Consider the following 23,832-nt stretch of genomic DNA (forward strand, 5'->3'; position numbering starts at 1 on the left):
GCTGCTAACTAGTCATATAAATAATGTTCACGTTAAAAGCAGTCAGGCGAATTGTTCTTTCCAATTTGTGAAAACAAAATTATGAGTAAAAAATACCGCACAGTATATTTCTGAAACCTTTAAAATATATCAGAATAGTGACCTGCTATGAGCCAACCGCGTTGTTTTCAGTTTTCAGTCCAGTCCAATTTTTACGACATTTTTTCTGCTTTACAGTCTGATGTTTTCAGCCGTTTGGTTGCTAGGTGTTTTAGCGTCCTCTCTGAGTACGGTTGCTAGCTAATGGCTACCTGTGAATGTAGTGTAAGTGAAGCCTGTGACTTCTGAACGAAAATGTATTGTCTTTGTTTCGTTTATGGTTAAACATATTGCAAGCGAGATGGACACGTAAACCCCAAGGAAATAATGCGCGAATAAGGTGAGAATGATATTCATAAACTCTCTTGACATCAGTAAACGTTGCCTGATTAGCTTGAAAGCTATCACTAGAGGAGAGTTGCCTATTCAATTCAATGTTGAAGATTATGGTAAAATTCAAAAGCAGTAATTGAATGTTGTGGTTAAGTGGCATGCAAACATCAGTAAACATTAAACCTTCGTGTTTTCTGGTTGAGCATTAACGCTCCCAAATTTAAGAATCTGAAAAACTGGTTATTTAAAGTCTCATCGTTTCGCATTTAACATTTTAGATAAATAGAAGATGATTACTTAGACTTTTTTATCAAGCCACTAACAGTGCCATTTGCTGTCCTATCCCTGCAGGCTCAGCAGCATGCTTGCTGGAAGTGCAAAAGCTCATTTAATGTAAGTTTTTACAGTGTGTAGGTGGTTGGAAAGATTTTTGGACACACATGTGTTCCAGACAGACTGACAGGATGGGGGACATCTTGGCAACCGAGGCTGATCTTCTTGGGATGATAAAGGAGGTAAGAAAAAAATAATTGAGATTGCACACCGGTCATCATACTTGAGCCCCAATAAAAGTATAACTGAAATTTGTTTGAAATGGGGCGGCTGTGGCTCAGTTGGTAGAGTCGTCGCCTCTCAACCAAAAGGTGGAGGGTTCAATCCCCAGCTGAGCAACATATCCGATGTGTCCTTGGGCAAGACACTTAACCCTGCATTGCTCCCGCTGCTTTGGTGGCGGTGGATTAGTGTTGTACTTAATCTCTGATGTACGTCGCTTTGGATAAAAGCGTTTACTAAGTGAATTGTAACATTGTAAGATGCACAACTTTCTCAAATATGCTGGTTGATATGATGGAGCAGGGGTCTCCAACCTTTTTTCATCTGAGAGCTACTTTAAAAAAATGAAAGTGGCCAAGGGCTACTTGCATCAAATCGCTTGCATTTATTTACATAGCTCAGCTGAATTAAGCTACTGTTTGTACATGTGTGAAATTGCAATAAGCCAATGCTTATCAATAATCTTAATTTCACATCAATGTCCAAGAAAACATTAGTACTTCATACTTGTTTTTATGGGCCAAATATATGAATAGTGGGAAGAGGTGCATTTACCGTCGTCAGATTTTTACTTTTATTTTTAACACAGTCGGTCAACCTATAGGCGAGCTACTGAAAACCTGCCCACGAGCTACCAGTAGGTCCCGAGCTACCTGTTGGAGACCCCTGTGATAGAGATTTGTTTTTGGATTATGAATAACACTACACTGGTAAAGTGGAGTTATGCCACTGCTTGTTTTGTGTCTTTTATAGTTCCTTAAGTTTGAAGACTTTGAAGATACTATTCATAGTTTCGACAAGGAGTGCAAAAGCAAAGGCAAGCTGGTGTCAAAGCCTCAGGGAAGTGCTCTCAGAGACTCCAAGACTCTTAACATTCAGGTGAATAATCAATCATTATTGTTTGATTTTTTTTTAAATAAAATGATTATAAAAAATAAAATTGTTGTTGTTTTCCCCTTACACACTCTGCTTATCTTGGACCTTTCCAGAAAGATCTCCTGAGTTCTTTTGATGATGGAGACCACAAAGTGTTCTTTGAACTGTGGATGGAAAATATTCCCTCTGAGGTAAAAGACACAGACCCTGAGGCCCAGAGCCTTGAGTTCTACCTTCACATCCACTTCACCATCTACCCACTGAGGAGGCACCCAGGCAGACATGTAAGTAGATTTAATAAAAAAACAAAAGTATATCTGCAACCCTCTATGCCTTGCAGCTGAATATCATTATGTGCTATTATTCAAGATGTCCACTAAGCTGTGCTGCAAGCTTTTTTCTCAGTTGGCTCTCTGTAATGTTTCCCTTTGCATTACAGGCACAATCATTTCTAACTTCTATGACACACACATGCACAACAGGGCAATGCAGTATTGCACATATTTATATGGATGTTATTGCCAAAGAACACAATGGACTCAGCTGACATTTTCTATAAACTTGAATTAAATCGGTGACTCAATTTGTATGTAGGACCGAGCTGAGTTTGAGGAGAGGATTTCCTTCTTCAAGCAGTACCTGGAGACTCGTGGAGCAGCACTAAGTCAGACCACGAAGTTTCTTCCTTACTATGCCTTGCCTTTCGTTCCCAACCCCACTGTCCACCCTTCATTCAAGGATCTTTTCCAGGTACATGGCTAGTTATGGATCATTGCATACTTGTTTGTTACCATGTAGTTCCTACATGTGTAGCACTATTTACCCAGTACCATCTTTAAAAGGAGTATAATCATATTTCCTCACAACCCTCATTATGTTTATTTAGGATTCATGGATACCACAGTTGAAGGATAAGCTGGAGCATTTCTTATCGGTGACACTAAAGCCGTCCAACACCCCGAGGCTGCTGAACTTATATGTATCCTTCATCATGATTTGCTCACATGACGCTGCTATGAAAACTACTAGAATACAAATGTGTGATATTGTTTTTTTTTCTCTGTTCTCTGTGACATCATGTGAGCAGCAAACACAACAGTTTGAACCCCTTTTTATATTACAGATTACACACATTTTCTCCTCAGGTATATAGCTATTGTGGAATTAAATTTACATTTTTTTTAGATTATGAATTCAACGTTTTGGCGATGGTATCCTACTAAATCACCAGTGCCTCACTGTGTTGATTCCAACACCTGGCAGCCCTTACAAAGAGGGGCTTACAACAGGCCAGAACATTAAGTAACAGTTTTGTTGACTCGTAAATAGAGACAAATGTCTCTAGAAATGTTCCTTAAAATTATTTATCAGCTATTGGGGAAACGCAACAGAATCTAGTTAAGAAAACAGGTTGGTGTTTATTCCCTTTTCAGTCGGAGCTGCATTTTCAAATCTCAAATAAAAAGTCTTTCTGTGTGTTCCCTAAGAATTAATTAACAGTCTGACTTTTGCCCAGATCTGGTCATGTCATTTACTGCAAACAAATGCTGTCTGATTTATCTTTGTAGTTGTAATACGTCAGGACCTAATCTGGCACTAACTCACCCTCAGCGCTCCAGAGTTAAAGGGCAAATAAAGAATAACAAGAATTGTTGTTTTTACAGGAAAGTCAGCGTATGGCCTCTCCTTTTTACTTTTGCACATTCATGAAACTAAAGCCTATCCCGCCTGGTCCAACGATCAGAGCAGTTGAACGTGAAAATGATCATCTCATGGGCTGTTCAGAGAAGTCTTGTCTGTATGTACTGTGTATTAAACTTAAAGGGGGAGGTTAACTTTTAGTTAGAATCTTTAAATGTGAATCTTACTGCAGATGTCCCACTGTGTCCTGGCTATCTAAATACATTTAAACACAATGAATGAAAGCCTTGTTTTATCTCTCTCCTTATTTTTTTAGAGCTAAAACTACCCCTCCCTTAAAAATAAACATACATTGATCTTATGTCAACACTTAAATCCCTTCACAAAATTAAAGTTGTGTGTACGTAGCTCTGGATGAAGGCGTTAGATAAGAAAATAATGACATTAGAATCTTTTCCTAATATTGAAGTCAATGATACTGTGTATTCCTTGACAGACATCACAGAAGGAGGGAGGAAGGAGTACTAAAGGTAAATATCCGTCTCCAATAATCTTGCATTGTGTTGCATTTATGATACATATACCTCCATCCAATCATATCCACCATGTTTAAATTCCTTTATTAACTGCACACTATGCAAATATGACTATATAATTCCACATGAATGTTTAGTTGGTTGAAAGTCACAATAATCCACAACTTTTGTCAAGTGCATCACCTTATATCATTAGGATCGTTCATCATATATATCATATTTTGTCATGTTTTGGTTGGCATAAAACTGCTAATTTCTTGTAAGTGATAGCGCACTTTTAATCACGGGGACAGTAGTGATGCTATTTTTCCCCAAGGCAGGTGTTGTACGATAATTAGTCATTGAAACCATAACGGTAGAACATCTAAAATATTGATGTAATGTTTTTTTTGTTTTCTATAAAAATATCTATTCAATGATTTTTTACTAACACTAAAGAGTTACATTAGTTACAAAGTAGAACGTCCCTTATGGTACCCTTGTCCATGTGTGTATGTGTGACGGCACAGACACAATTCAACAGTTACAGCTCCAGCTCGTCGAATCAGACCGGCGCATCGCTAGCTACGTACGGAAGTACAGCAAGATGCAGGCCGACTACCACAACCTGATTGGAATCACTGCTGAGCTGGTCGACTCATTGGAGGCTACTGTCAGCGGAAAAATGGTAACTCTGCAAAATACACTAACACACACTCACACACATTAACACATGGGCTACAAGCTCAGACTACAAAGACACACCATTACTGTTTTTATATTGTCTTTGATGTATTGTCCATGCAGCAATTTCCCAGCATCCGAGACAAATTTCTCCCTAGGGAGACGAATAAAGAAACCTTGATCTTGACCTTGACACACACACTCATCTCAAATGATTAAGCACATGATTTAGTCACATATGTCAAATTCATAGTTGTATGCAAATACCTAGAATACCAAACCCACTTCTTAGGCACTTTGACACAAGATGACATGGTTGCTTTACAGAAAAACAATATGGCATCCTCACAGTATCTTAAAGCTCAAGGGGCCTGCTGTGTTTTTGCAGATCTCCCCTGAGTACCTGCAGAGTGTGTGTGTTCGCCTGTTCAGCAGCCAGATGAGACAGAGCGTGGTGCAGAGCACTGACTTCACCAGACCGGGCACTGTGAGTTAGAGCATGTAGATCCCTCTTTTCTCCCTGCTTCTCCTTTACACGTCAGAGGTACAAGAGTGACATAACACAAGGCCTTGAGGCCCTCCCTGGAAATATCAAGAAGGGGGCATCAGTCCATGGTCACTTTGGAGCCACAGTCTTAGCCATTTTCACGTGACGTAAAAAAACAACGCAGAAGTAGCGGCCGAAGCAACAGAGTCCGCTACACAACGTTATAATGAGAATATTTGCCTTTATATCAATGCTATGTGTAATCCAATGGAATGACAACATCCACAAAAGAGTGGAGAACAACATACTGACAAACAGAAAACATAATGCAGACGTTTAATTACCGGTACGTGCACGGGGATCATGTTGGTCGCGTGCAGACACTTTATGCAGTCACTGTATATAAACGTCATTCTCTTTCCATTGGCTCGAGTTGAATCCTCCAGAGTATATGCTGCTGCGTTCAGACATCAGAAACTCCGGGTAAAGTCCGCGAGAAAAATGCGGCTGTTTGCGTTCACATATACCCTAAAGCCCCTCCAGGTAGCCTAATCTCTGGAGTGTTTCAGGAGATTTCCGTATGTGTGAAAAGGGTTTATGTTTGCAAAGAAAACTCCTCTCATCTTCCTTACGTCACAGCTGTATGGTATTATCCTGAACGTTACACAAAGTTGACTCTGTGTTTAACATTAATTCTAGGGAGGGTTTATTTGCCATCAGATGTGAATTGACTTTGAGTTAAGTACTCATCCTGCAGTTTGTATCCTGGAAAAAAAGATGACTGGATCCTGGTTTTTCGGTCATACATGTTGTGTGGAAGAATAAGTGTCAAGCTAAATTCACATGGCATAACTCAAAATACAAGGCATGACCAGTTTCTACTACCAGTGCCACGCGAAATCAAATGTTGATCAATCACTTTTAAAATGTCACTTTGAGTATATCCTTTTGAATAGAAATAAGCTGAATGGTTTGTTGTAGGCCAGAGGAGATGTGCTCACAGACGTAAGATATTAGCAACAAAAATATATCACTTTAAATTCAAAATAATAATACTAACAGCAGCTGAAGGAAGGGAACACGTTAAGGCCAGAGGATTTTGTCAGCATTTCACAGACAAATGTGGGTGTGACTTTTTTTTTTTAAACAATCATCTGGTGACATTCAAGACAAAGGAAGACACCTTGTTTTGAGTGCTCACGTCTTCATGCTTACAGAGTTTACTTTGGGCGCCGATGAGCTTTTCATTATTATTTTTAGTTGAGCCTATAAAATCCTTAAGGCCAATCAGTCATGCTTGCTGTCAGTTGCCTCCATTTAGCTGTTGAACTCTGCTCTCTGTAATCTTGTTTCTTCTGTTTAAACTGAAAAAAACATCTTTCTGTGTGTTTGTGTTTTTGTGTGTGTGATGCTCTTGTCCACAAAGGGATATTACTCTATGAGTCCCTATGATGATGGATATGTAAGTTTCATTTGTTTTCATCTTTACTTCCTGTCATCGCTAAGGTTCCCACCCCTCATCTTGCTTGTGCCTCCCCCCTCCCATGTCTCTTCCTTCTCCTCTTCATCCTCTCCTTGTCATGTTTGCCTCCCCCTCCTTAACTGCAGATATACATTTCTTTCGCCTTTATTCCCTGCCATCTTCTAGTGGTTTCTACTGGAATCGTCCCTGTTTAAAGGGATGTTTGGCCTCGTTTGTTGTAAGAATGACCTCTTTTGTGAGACCACTTGTTAAGCCAAACAAGAGCCTCTCTTTCAGGGCGCACCTCATCATTAAATTTGTAAGTTCTCAAAGGCAGCAGCCATTGTTCCTACTCTCAGCGCTCCTTATTGGCTGTCAGTCTTCTCTTTTAAGGTTAACCCTGGCAGTTTCAGTTTCCCCCCCTTCCCATTTCTTTTAACAATCCAGTCTTTTGAAGAAGTTTGACTTACATCGTTTCAGGTAAAGAATGGCCAACGCAAGGCGCACATACTCTCATGATCAGGTTGTCAAACAGGGGATGTTAAATTACTTTTGTCTGAAAGAGGCGGCCAGAGAACTTTGTACGAGTGTGGTGATTCTTAAACACATTAAAAGCAGATACTCAAGTAAGAAATATGATTAAGAACATTGAACTGTCAGGTTAAGCCCTTAACTGATGTTTGAAAAGAAAGGTGGAAATGAGAACAAAAGAAACCAGACAGAGACAATAATATCAACTGGAAATGGACTAAAGGTTCATGTTAATTTCCTTCTTTGTGCAAAATAACCCCCCTGGTAACCTGGATCAAATTTTTGCCTCAGCTTTAACAGATCATATTGGCTCTCAATAAAAAAGAGACTATTCTGCATATCACTACATAAATCCAAAGTTGACCCTTTTAAAATGATTTTGTTTTGCAACTCTGCTCTTGGATGGGGGGGGGGGGTAGGACTTATATGAAACAGAGAGCAGAGCTGTCTACTTAGACAATAACATAAACAATAGGCAGCCCTAAGTTGTCCCCCCTGTTATGAAAGAGCAAATGGTGAGAAGACACGTGTAAAAGCAGACGAGATTAAAGACATCGCTTATGTAAACTCTGCATTGTCAGAGAATTCAGGTCAAGCCTTTTGTTTAGCTGAGCTAAAATCTGCCAGGTGAATCAGTTTGTTTGACACCTCTCTTTGTACCCGTACAGCAATGGGGCTTTTCCTGTTGATAGACTGAAACACAGTCTTGCTCCGCGAGGGTTTAGGAACGGCCGTGTCAAATGTCTCAAGGAAACATGTTCCCTTGCTCTTTAGCATTCTTCAGCATTCTGAAATGTTTAGGGAGAGAAAGGAATTTGGGAATGAATCCAGGTATCAGCGTTCTCCTCCACTTCCGCTTTACCTGCTACACCTCAAAGGAAAAAATGTGGCCACATCACCTGATAGCTCAGACGACACGGATCACTCCCCTGACCTTACACCGCTCCGGCTATAGGCCTAACCACCCACACTTTAGATTAGATTTCAGGGCTCAAAACTCCCTTTTCAATAGCAGAAAACTACTATTTACGAGTGATTAGTTGTTTCACCCTTCCTCCACACACCCATAGGAGAAACACAATTATATTTTACTATTTTCAGATGCTTCAGGTTCTTTCTCTCTAATAGAACAACAAATAGACCTAGAGTTAAAGTACACTGAAACAAATGAAGGAATGGCTGTTTCACACTAACCTGCCCTCTTTAATACTTTATCATAACTGACTTAGCTTAGCATGCTTGTAACTTACTGCATGGGGGTTGTGCCGAACAATGCTGTAAAGTATGTCAGGGGATTCAGCATGTACCACAAGCATGATGTATGCATGTGCAAAAAACAACAACACTAATGACTTATTTAGACTGTGGCTAACTTGACTATTTTGAAGATGGAGAATAGTTCCAGGTAAGTCCAGGGATCAGATGGCAAAGATGAAAAAAGATGAACAGCAGTGCCAGCATGTGTTATGTTAGCAACACTTTTTAGTGAGAGTGTAATGAAAGAAGTGTTAAACCATCAAATTCTAAAATTCATCTTTGTCTCTCTTTTTGATATTTTACATCCTTTCATAGGCCTCCTCAATGCTACGAGCATCCATAGCACCACCGTAAGTCTTCACTTTAAAGCTACAGTTTGATCAGTGCCATCATACAACTCGGCTGACATGCCTTTTTTATTTTTAACATCTCCAGGAGATCTAAGGAGGTGCCGATGCTTCCCTCACTGGACTATGTGAAGCTGAAGAAAGACCTGTGTGAAGGTCCAGACAGACTCAGGTCCCTGCTGCTCCAGGCTCTGCGCTGGGTGAGTTTAAATATTCCTTTGTACAATATATTCATAATCTCTGATTCTTGTCATGCACTGATTCTTTGTTTTGCATGCACTGTGTTAAAGCTGTAATCCACACTTGTTGCGCTTCTTTCTCATTGTTTCACTGAGTTTGTCCGTCTTTAGGGCTGAAGTTTTACATCTAAAGCAACATTTTAACAGTATGGATCTTCTGAAATGAGCATTTAGGAGAAATGGCATCAAAATAACAGAAATCCAAGAAACCCCCCCCTAGTGGAGCTTTTGTTAATCACCACTGTCATGTAGAGCCTCACTGTATCAAACTATTACACTGTTATGTTGGTTGTGTTATAAGAAATTATACGATTTTTTTAAGGACAGTTCATGTTATAGGCCATGTTCCTGTAGACAGGCTATCCAAGCAAAAACCGAAATATTTTATTCTGCTTTTTTTGTCAGATATTATATTTCTTATAAACAAACACATTTGGACAGAGAACATTTGCTGTAACAGCTCACAGTTTATACTGCAGACTACAAGTTAGCAGTGTTATTATACTGAGCCGCCGCAGAATTGATTTTGGACTTTCTACACTAGAAAGCTCTTAAGTGCGGCACCTTGTGAAGCTAAAGTAGAGCTGAGTAAGATTCTTATTCTTTTGATTTGCATCTCTAATTGTTTGAGTCTTAACTAGTGTGTCATTTTCTTTTGATTTAATTTTAGAGACTGACTCGCTCGCTCCCGGGTGAACAGAGAGACACGGTGCTCCAGGCTTATATCAGTAATGACGTGCTGGAGCACTACAGCACAAAACAGGTGGGACCACATGACTACAGCTCTGATGTGTTTTAACTCTGTGGATGAGTCACAATGACACATTCATCTCAAAATGTCTACTGATACTGAAATGCCAGTCAGTTTTTTTTATTTTCGGTGTATTTAGTGCAACTATCAGAACAAAGGCAAAAATCAGCATCTCACACTTAACCCTCACGACCTATAATTAATCCCTTGGTGCTTATTACTACAGGCATGCTTGAGCTGTTGAGTAGGCTCTTTGCTGCCCAGGGTTTTTTTCTCACCCTCCATCGCTTCAAACCTGCAGACTAACCAGATTTAGGATTTCTGAAATCCACTCTATGCTTCTATCATATTGTTTTTTTTATAAATGATTATCACAAAGTTATCCCATTCAACCTTTGTGTCTCTTGAGGATTTTAAATTAAAGCTCCTTAGATTGAGTCCCTAAAAACTTTGATTAAACTGAAATAAAGCATTTTATTTTTGTAAAACTCTGAAAAGATTATTAGAGTTATTCAAGGTCAGCACTGAAAGAATCAGACATCAAATTGTGTTTACAGAAATGTATCCACCATTTTGAATTGTGTGTTACATACAATGTCTGTGTTCATAACAAAGAGCCCATAAAGTCATAAAGTAAGGTAATATGTAGCGAGAGTTACTCTTTCTATACAGTGGTTTTCTAATCAATGACTGAACAATAAATATCGACCAGATTTAGACAGACACCAGATTCCCCACATTATTATCTGATTTACTGTAACTGTTGTTATCATTTTAATCACGTCTCTACAATCAGATTGGAGACGTAACATGACATGTTGTCTGTCCCGGAGTGACAGATGTGTTCTCTTTAGCAATTTCCCTTTTCTGTTTTACAAAAGGAACGACTGTACAAAACAGATTATATTCCAACTCACCCTCAGAATATACTTTCAGAGCCACATGTCTCTCTCACATGTCTTACTGTTTTGTCTTTTTTTCCCCCCATTATTTTCTTGTCACATCTCCTTCTCCTAGCCTCCAGCCATAGGGCGCCATATTCAGGACACAAACCCTTTACAGAAAGGAGTAAATGAGCCTCACCTCACACCTGAGCTCTTTGTCTTTGTACTGAATATAGTGCTCCAAGCCAACTCTAAATAAAACCTCCATAGAACGCCACTATAATAGTATTAGCATGTCGATTTAAAGTCAAGACATAAATGTTCAGTTTGACAACAAAAGAGGCATAATGTTACTGCTAACAGGAACATGAAGTAAAGGAGTCTGAGCTGACTAAGCTTCTTTTTACTGTTGGATTCACAGCAGTTACTGAGACCACAGAGGAGTTTTTTGTTTTTATTGGATCACTTATAAGTCTGCCTTCAAGTTATGGTCATTTTGGAAAAAATAACTACTACATCGGAGGCAATTGAATGTTTTTAAACTACACTGAATATTGTGTTTTCATAGAAAAGTGTGCTTCATTTAATGAGATCCAAGTCCGAGATCGTCCGCCAGTACATGGCTCGCCTCATCAATGCATTCGCTTCTCTAGCAGAGGGTAAGTACTCAACTCTCATAATGATTGTTCTTTAGAACAGGAGTCATTGTTTTACTGAGTGCAACTGGAGATGTCGATTCATGGAGGAACTTCATCATGACTACATCCAGGTTGACCTCTAATGATCATCTGCATCACAGTGACAGTAACATTTTGGACATTTTGTAAAGACTAGTATCATTGGTGCTGGCAGGAATGACTTTTTATTATGCACTAACTGGTTTTGTTTACATTACTTTTTAAGAGAGTGATTACAATCATTCTCAAAACAAATGAATAGTTTGGAAATCTTTTCAGAATGTCTTCATTGTGCTATCCTTAAAAGGAGAATTTGCTGAATTACTGTTAAAGTAACTTCATAGATAATAAGATAAGATAATTCTTCTACAGGATGAGGCCTATGTATTGCCTTTTGATATTAACCCCATGTTTCTCTTAATGTTCACAGGTCGTGTTTACCTTTCCCAAACCCCCATTCTACTGAAACTTCTGACGGAGGCACTAAGGACAGAGGAAAAAGAATCTCTGACGAGAGAGAATGTGCTAGTGGCTCTGCAGAGACTCAGCCTCAGGTACATTCTGAAATGACAAGTTGTTCTATGAAACCTTGAAAGTCCAATTTTCTTTAAAGGGTAACACATAACCTGCAGGGCATAGCGCAGACTATGTCACGACGGATTGGTATAAAGAGCCTCACAAAACTACTTCAACATACACAGGGTACAGGTTATTGAATCAATTTGAATCATGCATTAAATGGTCTCATTTTTTTTTATCCAACCAGCTAGATTCCTGATTCAATTCCATCTTCAGATTAACCGTTGGGGTTGCCCTATAAAGTTATTTTTTTTTATCGAAATATTTCCACATGAAACAGGATTCCTGTCCTGTTGGCACAAAAGTGTTGTTAAGTTGGTTTTTGAATACATCCTTTTGTTAGGAGGAGTCAGCAAACCCCCATGATCGCAGACGATCTGATTGGCTGGCTGGTGGATGAGCTGCAGGATTCAGACTGCCTGAGCGACTACACGCTGGAGTACGCTGCCGCTCTGCTCATGAACCTGTGTCTGCGAACTAAAGGTAAAGTCAAGGGTCAAGTAGATAAAGGACAGAGACTGATAGTATTTTAGTAAAAGATAGAACCTTAAAAGCCTATACTGAGGATAAGTTCTGACACACATTTAAACCTTAACTCATGAAGATGGTCCTCAAATATATCAAAACTGTATATCTTGCTTGCCGTGTAATCCTGTGTCATGGAGGTGCAACCCAAAATGATGGTTAAAATCTGAGCTCAGTTATAGTGCTGATGTCAGCGTAAATCAATTTGACATCTTTAAGCCCCCAGAAAGTCTCTGTGTAACTGTGTTCCCATTGGATAATTTCATTATGGGCAGAGCGGAGGCCAGTATTGTCTGGCTTTGCATTCACTACGTATTTGAGCTTTAACAGCTTCTCCTGAGCATGGTGCTTATGGATGCACTCTCTTTTTTACTTATAGCCTCTTACATCATAAGTAGAGTGTGTCTTTGTTCATGTCACTCTCACTTAACCGCATACACACCATGCACATAGTCACTCCCTTCTTCTTAAGGAGTGTCTTCTCCTGATTTGCCTGGGGGGCCTCTTTTTTTCTCAGCAGTAAACTTCTGCACTGCATTTGATTTATTCGGGATCTCGTTATCTCAATCATAGTGTGTGTGTGTGTGTATGTGATGGTCGTCTGTCTTTGTGCAGGAAAAAGGAAGTGTGCAGAGAACGCCAAGCATGTGCTAAAGGTTCTAACTGACCTCCTTGGACACGAGAACCATGAGGTGATACATGCATCTGTCAACACTTCCACACAGAACACAATCAGAGGTTGAAAAGAATTGATGCAGCATACATATCGTATATAGACATGCAGTTCAAGGACTTGCTCACTGATTCCTAAAAACAGTTGGAGATACAGAATTAACGTTAATGTGAAAATAAAGCACAAAGCATCTGTAGTGTGATTTGAAAAGGATAAAACGTAAAAACCAAACCAAATCATGAATAAATCTTTGCCACCTGTTGATCTGTTAAACCAAAATTTCAGAACCAATGTGATCATATCAGACACATCTAGGCTTGGTGTAAAGTGTATCATGCCCTCCAGAACGTTAGCAGTCTCAATAGAAATGAGTCATGACTTCAGGCAAGTCTATAAAACATTAACAACTCGTAGTTCTTTCACTTTTATGACAGGTTGTCAACAATGTTGGAGGATAGTTAACTCTTGTTTTTAAGAAGTCATCTCAACGTGAATGGCATTACATAAAATAACACACAGAGTATCTTTGAAATATCCGCCTGAAGTGCAGTCTTCCCTCTTTGTATCCATTTTTATCTTGCTGCTGCACGCTCATGCAAGCTGTGTAACAAACTTTGGCCTAAGATGGTGTAAATATAGAGGCTGTTTGTGTCTGTGTCGCTTTGCTTTCCTCAGATTCATCCGTACGTGAATGGAGCCCTGTACAGTATCCTGTGTATTCCCTCTGTGAGACAGGAAGCCAAAGAGATGGTAAGATAGCTGCAATGTCTTCACCTGCTCGCAGGAAACAGACGCAGTTTGTGTTGTCGCTTCACATTTGTCTCTTCATGTCACCACGCAGGCAGTGTCTGAAGGGGAAACAGCAGGTGTTAACTGTCGTATGACACAGTCACTGTACCCAGGGACTGCTGAGTCAGTGTCTTTGCTTCCCACTGATTCAAGTTATGATGCAGTGGAATCAGAGGCCCTGCAGGCTTACTGCTTAAGGCCAAAAAACATTTTAAACGCAGCAGTTGCTCAAAATATGCAAATTTTGCAGTGACAGTAGGAAACCTCCCTAAGGGGGCCCCATCTGACAGCTTTGACTCTCGTTGCCCTGCTTAGCATCTTATGCATTATTTCTGGGAAAAACCACTTTGGTTGGAGGGGCGCAACAGACTCCAGAATCACTGCTGAGTGACATTTAGAGCAGCAGAAGAGCACTACTAAAAACTTGTGATTAAGATGATGACGATTAAAAGACATGACAGGATGTGTTTTTCTCCCGTGTTTGTAGAGTGTAGAGGAGATCCTCCGCTGCTACAGCAAGGAGGAGAACCCGGACCTCAACAGGCAGATTGAGTTCATCATTAAACAGCTGAACTCAGGTCAGTGAAGCCGAAGTCACTCTCACAACTCTCTAACTTATGGATTTGTATGAAAACAGACTGAACTAACTCTTTATGTACATGTAAGAATGATTCAAGCAGCTGTTCGCACATCAAACTATCTCATGAAGTAGGTGCGTAGGACATAAAACGGTAGTCTTGAAAAGAGATAATCCTGCACACTCCACTTCCTCAGCACCACTTATAATTAGATAAAGCCACTAAATAAATAGCTTTTTCATGAGCGTACATGTAAGATTCAAAAAACTTAAAGTGAAACTGGGCTACATTGGGATTATGGGCAGCAGGTGTTACTAACCGTAGTTCACTGTTCTTCAAAACTTATGTGAAGAAGTACTAAACATATGACTTAAATACTCATTAAACAAATAAAGTAATTGAATTATGACGTGTTGTGTGCATTTATACTGTATATATTTAGAATTTGATATCACAAAGTGAAACAATAAGTGACACCATCTGCTTTTGTTTTTTTGTAAATTGTCTGGCATATTTAATGCTCCTGTGTTTCATGCAGCTGAAGAAGAGGGACCAGAGTCAGACGACGAAGAAGAGGAGGACGACAACGATGTAAGTCCCCCGCTCAAACGGTTCATGCCCTCCACCTTGATCAAGGCATTCCTCTAAATCATCTCAATCACAGCTCTTGCCACGCATTAACAGAAATAGGTGATCAAAAGAAAGCAGGATTGGTTATGATAAATAAGGGTGAGGGGAAGGGCAGCCAGAAAAGGACACCTCATATTTGACACCTTTCCCAAACTTGTAGATGGCAATCTCAGCATGACACAGATATTGGGTTTCTCCCACCTGCGTGTTTGTGCATGTGCATGTGAGGTTAGGAGGGTGATGGGCCTGGCAGATTGGATACTGTGGGAAAGTGGGTTATCAAGATAAGGTATGTATATGGTAGTAAGTTAAAGCGGGGAACGACTAAAGGAGTGTGAGTGCCCTTATTCCATTGCCTCTGATCTCGGATGAGGTGTTTTTAGGAGCTGCTATCCATTTACCTTGGGTATAATGGTGAAGTGATATATGTAGCACTATGTAGACTACACTGGTCTTTTGTTGGTAACCGTGTGTCGTGGTGCCAACAGTGTTTAACATGTTACAGTCGTTAACCTTACATCAATGGGATTGTGAACATTTTCCTGAATTGAGTCAAGTCATTGATGAACCACTGTATCCAACATAAGAACAGATTTCTACAAACCTCAGAGGCTTGTGTGTGGTTGTGATTATTGTTCTCATTAAAGTGGCAGGAGCAAAGCACAGGGTATGATATCAGAGGTGTGGTTTTCATTATTTGATTGTGTTGTAAAAATCTGAATAACTGAGCCACTTTACTCACGTAGACTTTAAATATGATGTCATATTTAGTTTACTCTCTTTGTCATGTGACAGGAGGACTTAATGGAGGCAGACCTCGATACAGAGGAAGTTCTCCAACCGCAGCCCAGGGAACTGTGTGGGGAGAGTCTGCTGACAACAGAGTACCTTGGAGTAAGAGCACAACACACGCTCTCACCATGCACTGTACAATAACATTAATGTCACTGTTCGCTAGGCGGACACATTCACTTCTCAAAATAAAGCTGTTCGACTTTTTTGTGTTCTTGTGGAGGGTTTGGTGGCTGTGCATGATACACAGTTTTAGCAAGTTCCAGATTTAAGTAAAGGAAATGATTCCTGCAACAAGAGGAACTGATAATGTCAATGCAAGATGGCTCCTGAAGAAACAGAATGCATCTGAAGCAACATGGAAGCATGATATAAGATATAATAATTAGTATATCAAAAAGTTAATTATCTACTAAATCATTAAACAATTTCCATCACCACAAGCTGGACAAGAACAGTTGTGAACAGGAGCTGGAAGAAAGTCGACAAATTGACAAAGAAAGTATGAAACTATATCCATTTTCTGTGTGTGTGATTGTGTGTCTGTGTATGCTTCTGTAGATTATGACCAACATGGCAAAATCAAAGAGGAAGACGAGCCCTCTGCAGCGACCGAGCATTGATGAACCCCTGCAACGGCCAGTCACCCCCAGTTCTCATCGCAATGTCGGTGCAGTGTAAGTAAAGATACCCACAGAGTGTAAAGTCCACATTAGGGTTCATGCTGAAGCTGACACTCTGTTGGATTAGCAAGTGTGCAGGATCAGTCTCGTTTCCTGCTTAAGGTGCTTTAGTTGCATACTGTAAAACTTCCAGGGAATACTACACTTAGATACTTTTCATCTTTTCTCCAAAAGGCAGATCAGTTTACAACAGGACAGGTGGCTCGTAGTACATTTTGACAATGTGCTTCCCCCTCAAGCCCATTAAAATGAGTTCAGTAGGTCATTGGTAAGCATGACTATATTGTATCTGTCAATGAGTCAGCATGCAGAGACTGGAACCCGTTAGTAACAAAAGGCACATAACTAAAAACACAAACTGGTAAGCTAGACTGTAAGGATAAAACAGAGTATTATTTTATAGTAGTGACAGCTACGTTGGATTCATGTTCCTAACGTGACATGACTCCAGACAAAAGGGAGTTTCAAAGCACAATTGAATAACTGGTTTCATAACCTACCACAGATCATTATTTATACAGCACATTTAAGACAAAAAACAAGAGTTTTGTAAAAGCATAGTGATTGAGATCAAGATTCTGAGGTGTGATAAGAAAAAATATTTTGTCTACCTATGTAGAGTATTCTGTTTCAAGATCTCCCCAAACCTGAGCTGTACTGTGTGTTTCATGTGTAGGGATTATCGATCCGGCGAGGGAGGAAGCCTCTCACCATCCCGACACAACTCCCGACCTCCTTCACGCTCTGGCAGTCGCCCCAGCACCGCTGACTCCTTACGCCACAGCATCGGTGGGTGGAGGCAATTAAATAGATATATAAATGAATACAGTGTTGATGATTAGAAGTAGGATAATGTGCAGTCAATGAATACACATTTGGCCTTAATAAAAAAAAAAATACAGCAGCTGTTCATTTAGGTTTAGGGGTTACTCTCACTTTATACACTTTGTGCACACTGAGTGGCTGCGTATTTGTGGGACTGCTTTCCCCTTCCACCTGCTGATTGTCATTTAGTTTCAATTTTAAGAACCAGATAACATGTTACTATTCCCAAAGAGCTGTGCTGAACGTCCTCCTCTTTATCCCGTTTATAAACACACACTCAGATTCTGAATGTGGCCGGTTGTCCCAGGAGTCAGAGTTGGAAGGGCCATATGAAGGGCGAGCCAGAAAAGGACACTCCCAGGAGGAACACAACGGACACACTGCCAGGTAAACTGACACACATATGCTGACCGTGCACACACACACAAACCCAATAAAGGAGAATCTGCGTTATTTCATGAATGTAATTTAAAGGCTAAAACACTGAGAGTTTCTTGATGTTGCTGCATTTTATGATTTTGTTTTGAGTTGCAACAAAGTTTACTGATAATTATGCATGAATGAGGTTTTTAACTCAACGATATTACATTGAAGGTGATGTATTTCACGGTTGACTCCTCAACCTGCAGGTTCATTTGGTGAGTTGTTATGAAGAAGCTACGGTACATCTCATAAAAGGTGTTGAACCAGAGTAAGGCTGTTAGGGTGGACAAAACATAAACAGTGCAAGTCAGCTGAGGTGAAACCCTGAGTTGCATGTCAGTGTGTTTGTGTTTTTTTTTTTTTTTTGTGGAGAGACTTGGCAGGAGCGTTGCTGCACACCAACGGGTGACTCAGCACAGCCAAGCTGGTCGGTGAGACTGTGACATGCGTTTAAACGAGCAGCACCCACAAAGAGACCCATTCAATCAGAGCTCCCCTGCTTCTCCTCTCCTTTTAATCCCAGAGGAACTTGACTCCCAAATCCCCGCCAAGGGTAATGAGTCCCAGGAAACCGCCTGAGTTATCCCTCCTGACTCCCCACAGGAGCATAAAACACCTCTCAACAATACAGACTTCCAAATCTCAAGCCAGTTTGGAGACTTTCAAAGTGAAAGGGAGATTTCAGGACACACTCATTCATTTCAATTCAATTTAGTTGTTTTGTATTATACATTAAAGAACAGTGCACAGTCAATCTAAGGAAATGCATTTTACCCAGATACTTTCTCATCCCACAAAAAAGGGAAAAAATAAACAAGGGGCATTAGAAGGATAAAAAACAGCAATAAAACATTCAGATGAATAGAATCTTATCATTAATGAGATTTATAATATTTTCTATTTTTTATTTGTATTCTTGTCGTTTCATTTTTGGGTGAATGAGCAAGGTTGTCATGGTTTATAACATTCAGTTATACCTGATGATATCAGGAATTTTGTAGCCAATGTGACTCCTGTGGGCAGAAACAAGAATATGTCGACTGAAATCCATCCGTCTATTATGGTATAGGATTGCTTCATAGTATTCGGGTCACTTGGCTCCTGGCTGATAGGGACGTTCGTAAGCAGAGTTTGGACCTTGTTCTGTTTCTGACTGGAGGTTGAGGACTGATTTATTCATTGTGATCCTGTTTCTCAGACTCGCAGGGACATGAATACAGATTTCCCTCTCAGCTCCACAATGAGGCATGTCTCCACGGCTTACTGTCCACGTAAACAAGTTGCAAAATAGTATCTGATCTGTATCAGAAGATGGACCAGAGATGTGTGAAAATGTGCTAGTATTACATGAATGTGCATAATGCAGTTATCATGAAAACATTCATGGGACAAAGTTTTACCTCAGTGTCTTTTTTAAGCCTTTTAATAGTGTGACAATGATTTGTTAGCTGAAATTCATGAGGATAAGCTGATGGAGACTAAACCACTGACCGTTAAAGCAGAGGACAGGGGCTGTCATTTCAAACATTTTAGCTTTGTTTTTAGATTTGTAGGAGTATCTAAACCTGCCTTTGTTGGTTAAAGAGTAACTGAAAATCAGAAGAACTTTGAGAGTCTGTATCATATTGATGGCATGATTGACAGCTCTCCCTACCTGGTATCTTTAAAGTATTCATCAAATCGTTTTTTTTCGCACGCTTTCATCAGAAATGGAGGCGATCGACTGAGACAAATGATATAAATGTTGTGTCCAGTGCAAGGGGCTCATACAAGGTTGATCTATTACATAGCATCAATGATTCTTGTGCTATAAAAGCCTTCAGTGAAATTAGATCTGTTCATGGCTCTAATCTCCTATGAGATAACAGGATGACCTCTCTGAATTATCCTTCTTACAGGAAGCTGGTAAGTCATAAAAGTAGTCGATAACGGACAGTTATTGTCTTCTCTCAAAAGGCTGGCACAAATGTATTATTTGTGATTTATATGGAGCAAAGACTAATCATTTATTGCTTTTTATTCTTTTAATTTATCAGTGGGGAGTATAGCTTTGCATTTGAAAGCCAGCCCAAGACTCCCCGAACGCCTGACTCAGCAGCCAGCCAGAACAGTGCTAACCGGGCTCGGAGTCTGACTCTGGCACCCCAGTTCTCCCAGGCGGAGCCACAGCAGAGCAGCCGGCCTGGGTCTGCCAGCTCTGGAGGAGGAGGAGGAGGAGGAGGAGGAGGAGGAGGAGGGGGACGACAGAGTGGAAGTTAGTATACGGTCATCAGTGACAGCCAATGAGGGCAAATATCTGCTCTGCCTGGTTACTTTGTTTGTTTCTACAGCGCTTTTCCAAAACAACCAGCAGGGATTTGGGGTCCAGTTCTTCTCAGAAAAAGAAATGGGCTTAGAAACACTCAATTGTTTTTAAAGGTGTGGGTTATATGTAACAAATCTTGCATTGACAGGATAATGCTTACATTGTGACATTTCTTATCTCAAAACAATGAAAATAAGCACAATGAAATCGCCCATATGTAGCTCATCACGGACATTAAAGGCAGGGTTGGTAATTTAATTGGCAAATTAAGAAATCATGTTCATGTTATTGCCCTCAATGTTAGCGATCGGTTAAAACAAAGCCAACAACAGTGCACTGTGGTGAAGTTCACAGGCAGTAAATACAGGCATGTGTTTGCCTGTTATAAATCAGTACAACTGTTTTAATGTGCATATAGGACAGCGTAACTTATAACTCTTTCATGGTTTTCTTTGTGTTTGGCCTTAAGCCCTGAAAGCCTGATCTTATAAGCCCATCCCCACTCTGATCATCATCCAGCCCTCTGCTGTTTCCCCGAAATGTTTAACATTGCCACGTTTCCATCAGTACCTGCTCCTTACAAACTGGTTTTACCAGAACTTTTAAACGCAGTTGTGAGAAAAGGCTATCTTACAATAACAAAGCTGGTGTTTGCTGTAAGAAGACAAATCACCCTCCTTGAGCTCACATCTTGAGTTACACACGGATGATTGAGTTTGAACAAGAATTCTGTAACAAAATCTGCCATTTCTTTGTTTGAAGGCTCTTACATAACCATGTTAAAACTTCTACTTCACATTAAATCATACATTCATTCACACAGTTATCCATAGCATTTAAAGATTAGATTTTGGACTGTGTGATATGAAAGCTCGACCGTTTAAGGCTACACCAGATCCAAATAAACATATACCGTAATACAAATTGTTACTTATTGTTTCCCAAAAGACACAATATCAATCAGCCCATCCCAAACCCTGACCACTTATTTATCTGCTGTCTCTTTCACATCTTAAGTATTTAACTTGAGTCTGTGCAGAGAAGATGGCCGGATCAGCGTCTCCGGTGCTCTTAGTTGGAAGATAAAATCTCTTCATGCTCTCATTCATCTAAATTGCATTTGATGGTTGATTACCTCCGGCTCTTACACCAGCTGCCTTTACCATAAATCGTATAACAGAAGCTAATGGTCAGTCCAAGCTACCACTTCCTCCTGTGTTTCTGTGTGTTATGAATCGAGGCCTGGCCAGTGTCTTACATATCTCATCTTAAAATCTATTGTCTTGTAAGGATGTCAAGTTATTGTAGATTTGCTTAAATAGTGATTTGCATGCAAAATAAATAAAAGTATTTGTTTTTCTTTTACTGTGAGAATTTTAAGTTTTTATTATAATTTTTTTTTGTCTTGCTAACTCAGTCAATCCGCTGTCCCTTAATTTATTTCTCTGGAAGGCATCTTCCGCTGACCATCAAGCTGTTTTATTTCTTGCATTTGATGCCTGAGTGCTTGCTGCAGAGAGAGAATGCAAACCGCATGCTGAGACAGGATCCTCTTGAGAGAGACGCTTCTTTGGCTGAGGGGAGATAGAGCGGCCCTTTTTGTATCTGACAATACAAACATGGAAAGGAGCTGCTGCTGATGCTGCCTCTCCATGTTGAGAGGATGGGAAAAAAAATCTGCGTTATCCTGCTCAAGTCATGTTGACAAGGTGGAATGGAAGTGATGAGAGATGCCTGTTAGGTTGCTGTGCTGCCTGAGGAAGCGGAGGAGTTGTAGTTGTTGTAGACTGTCACACTGTGGCCCTGAATGGAAAGTGTGATGAGGAAATCAGATTATTTTTCTTTTTCACAAACCAGGAAGGAAAGAATAACCCCAAAAATATGAAAACAAGATTAGACATGTTCAAATGTAGTAGTTTATCAAATGTGAGGAATATTCTGTTGTTGGGGGGCCCTGCCACACAAAACTACCTGAGAAGTTTCAATTTACTGTGAAAGAAATGCTGAATCTAAAGTGACTTGACACTAATAGAATGGGTTTTGCTTATTATGACTTCACCTTCAAGATAAAAAATGATACATGCACATCATTAAAACTCTGGAACTTTTGTTTTTACATTCCTCTGCTGAAGGGGAGAAAGTTTCTCGGTTCTCACCTTCAATCTCACTTGAACACAGGAATGCACGAGAATTGCTGTGGCATCACAATGACTTGGAAAGCATGTCACTATCAGAGTTTTGATGTTGAAACTTGATGATGTGTGATAGCTGTCTTCTCAGAGAAGTAAGGTACAGGTCAACAGTTTTTGCATATCCCAAAAAATTCAAATCTTTCAACAGGCAAAAAAGAAGGATAGATGTCATTTTGAATACTGAGAATATTAAATTTAAAAATAAAATCATCTGATTCCAATTATCTCAGGCAGATATTTGTTTTGTATTAAAACACATCAGAAAAATCTTAAACTTGTAATTGCTTTATTTATATTTTCAAATCTGCTTTTTTTAAACCTCCTTTATCGCCCCGCCTCCCTCCCTCTTGTCTCCCTGCCTTTAGGCAGCCAGTTGAAGAGGCGGTGAAGAGGGAGCTGTCACCATGGTACAGCACTATCTCCCCCGGAGCATCAGGCTTCCTGTAACATCATCCCCCCAGGTTGCAAACAGGGTCAGAGCAACAGAGATGGTCGAGGAGAGGGAGGAGAAGGAGGTGGAGGAGGGGACTGAACAATGTGAAGGATTGTCGCTCTGCATTTTTGCCTCCCCCTCCTCCCCTTCTGCTTCAGCACAGACTTCTTCTGCAACATGATCTAAAGTCAGACAATAATCACAACCCCCCCAGGTGATGGCTGGCACACCTTCATATGTGCAGCATCCTCCAGACAAGGCAAAGTTTATGTTATACAAGATGTGTATATTCTAATTTCAAAGTGGAGACCTGAAAACAAGATACTTCTCAATTCTCCATCTTACTTTGTGGTTTTCTGGCATAAGCACATTCCTCTACATTACCTCAGCATCACTGGGGTGAAACCGAGACTCACAGACGTGATGATTCCTTAAAGTCCAGACATAAGCCCACTAAGGTTAAATAATCTTTCTTTAATTTTAACAATTAACGCAAGTAATGCAACGCTTAGCTAGGTCTGTCTTTTTCTTTGAATTGATTGTACAGATATTTCTAAAAAGGGATTCTCTTCTTGATATCACAAATCTATAAATGGTATGAATTTCAATACGTACTGCAGATAGATTTTTGACCTGGGTGGAAAATATCCATCCACATGAATAAATAATTGTACAAGCGTCACTTTGAAAATAAAACATGATGTCATATTAGAGTAGCTGCTCTTGTTTTAACTCCAGAATTGTTTAGAAAAAAAGACTCAGGCCTTGGCTTGAGTTGTCAGGCTGCTGCATGTTTTTGAAAGATATTCAGAACTGCTTATTGTTGTTTCTATACATTTACCATCCAGATAACTTGAATTTGTGTGTCTTAAATCCAGCATGATTGCATTGTACATTTGCACTGTTTTCTAGGTGTGGTGGTGTTCGCTATATTTATGTCAACATGCTACAGTTAGGCTGTAATGTGTTTTTGTTGTAATTGATTTTGATACTTTGACGTGGTTTTGAATAAACTTGTGACATGTCACCTGTGTTTGGCACAGACCTCGTCATTGGATTTCTTCATATGATGACGTGCTAAGCATATT

The 23,832-nt window shown here is 39.9% G+C and overlaps 1 protein-coding gene across 5 annotated transcripts; it reads left to right on the forward strand.

Moving 5' to 3' along the window:
- The first annotated feature begins 744 nt into the window (after nt 1–744).
- LOC132965788 (lisH domain-containing protein ARMC9) lies at nt 745–23,771 on the forward strand. Of its 5 annotated transcripts, XM_061033798.1 has the most exons (26): nt 745–926; nt 1,720–1,845; nt 1,956–2,126; nt 2,437–2,592; nt 2,729–2,821; nt 3,989–4,013; nt 4,529–4,686; nt 5,071–5,169; nt 6,596–6,631; nt 8,735–8,769; nt 8,855–8,966; nt 9,676–9,768; nt 10,774–10,824; nt 11,209–11,299; nt 11,748–11,871; nt 12,240–12,379; nt 13,037–13,113; nt 13,770–13,844; nt 14,371–14,461; nt 15,000–15,052; nt 15,887–15,985; nt 16,445–16,560; nt 17,243–17,355; nt 17,673–17,778; nt 19,851–20,068; nt 22,677–23,771. In XM_061033798.1, exons 1-26 carry the CDS (start codon nt 852–854, stop codon nt 22,697–22,699), a joined length of 2,556 nt encoding a protein of 851 aa, XP_060889781.1. In that variant the 5' UTR covers nt 745–851; the 3' UTR covers nt 22,700–23,771. The 5 variants fall into 5 exon arrangements, with proteins under 5 accessions (XP_060889781.1, XP_060889786.1, XP_060889783.1 ...); XM_061033803.1 differs by lacking the exon at nt 19,851–20,068; XM_061033800.1 differs by lacking the exon at nt 10,774–10,824.
- The last annotated feature ends 61 nt before the right edge of the window (nt 23,772–23,832 follow it).

Source organism: Labrus mixtus, chromosome 3, assembly GCF_963584025.1.
Source record: "Labrus mixtus chromosome 3, fLabMix1.1, whole genome shotgun sequence".
NCBI classification, from domain to species: Eukaryota; Metazoa; Chordata; class Actinopteri; order Labriformes; family Labridae; genus Labrus; species Labrus mixtus.

Coding starts and splice junctions, on each gene's coding strand:
- LOC132965788 (XM_061033798.1), top strand. CDS start 852: ATGTGTTCCAGACAGACTGACAGGATGGGGGACATCTTGGCAACCGAG. Junction 6,632..8,734: donor GTCCCTATGATGATGGATAT/GTAAGTTTCATT, acceptor ATCCTTTCATAG/GCCTCCTCAATGCTACGAGC. Junction 13,845..14,370: donor GACAGGAAGCCAAAGAGATG/GTAAGATAGCTG, acceptor CCGTGTTTGTAG/AGTGTAGAGGAGATCCTCCG.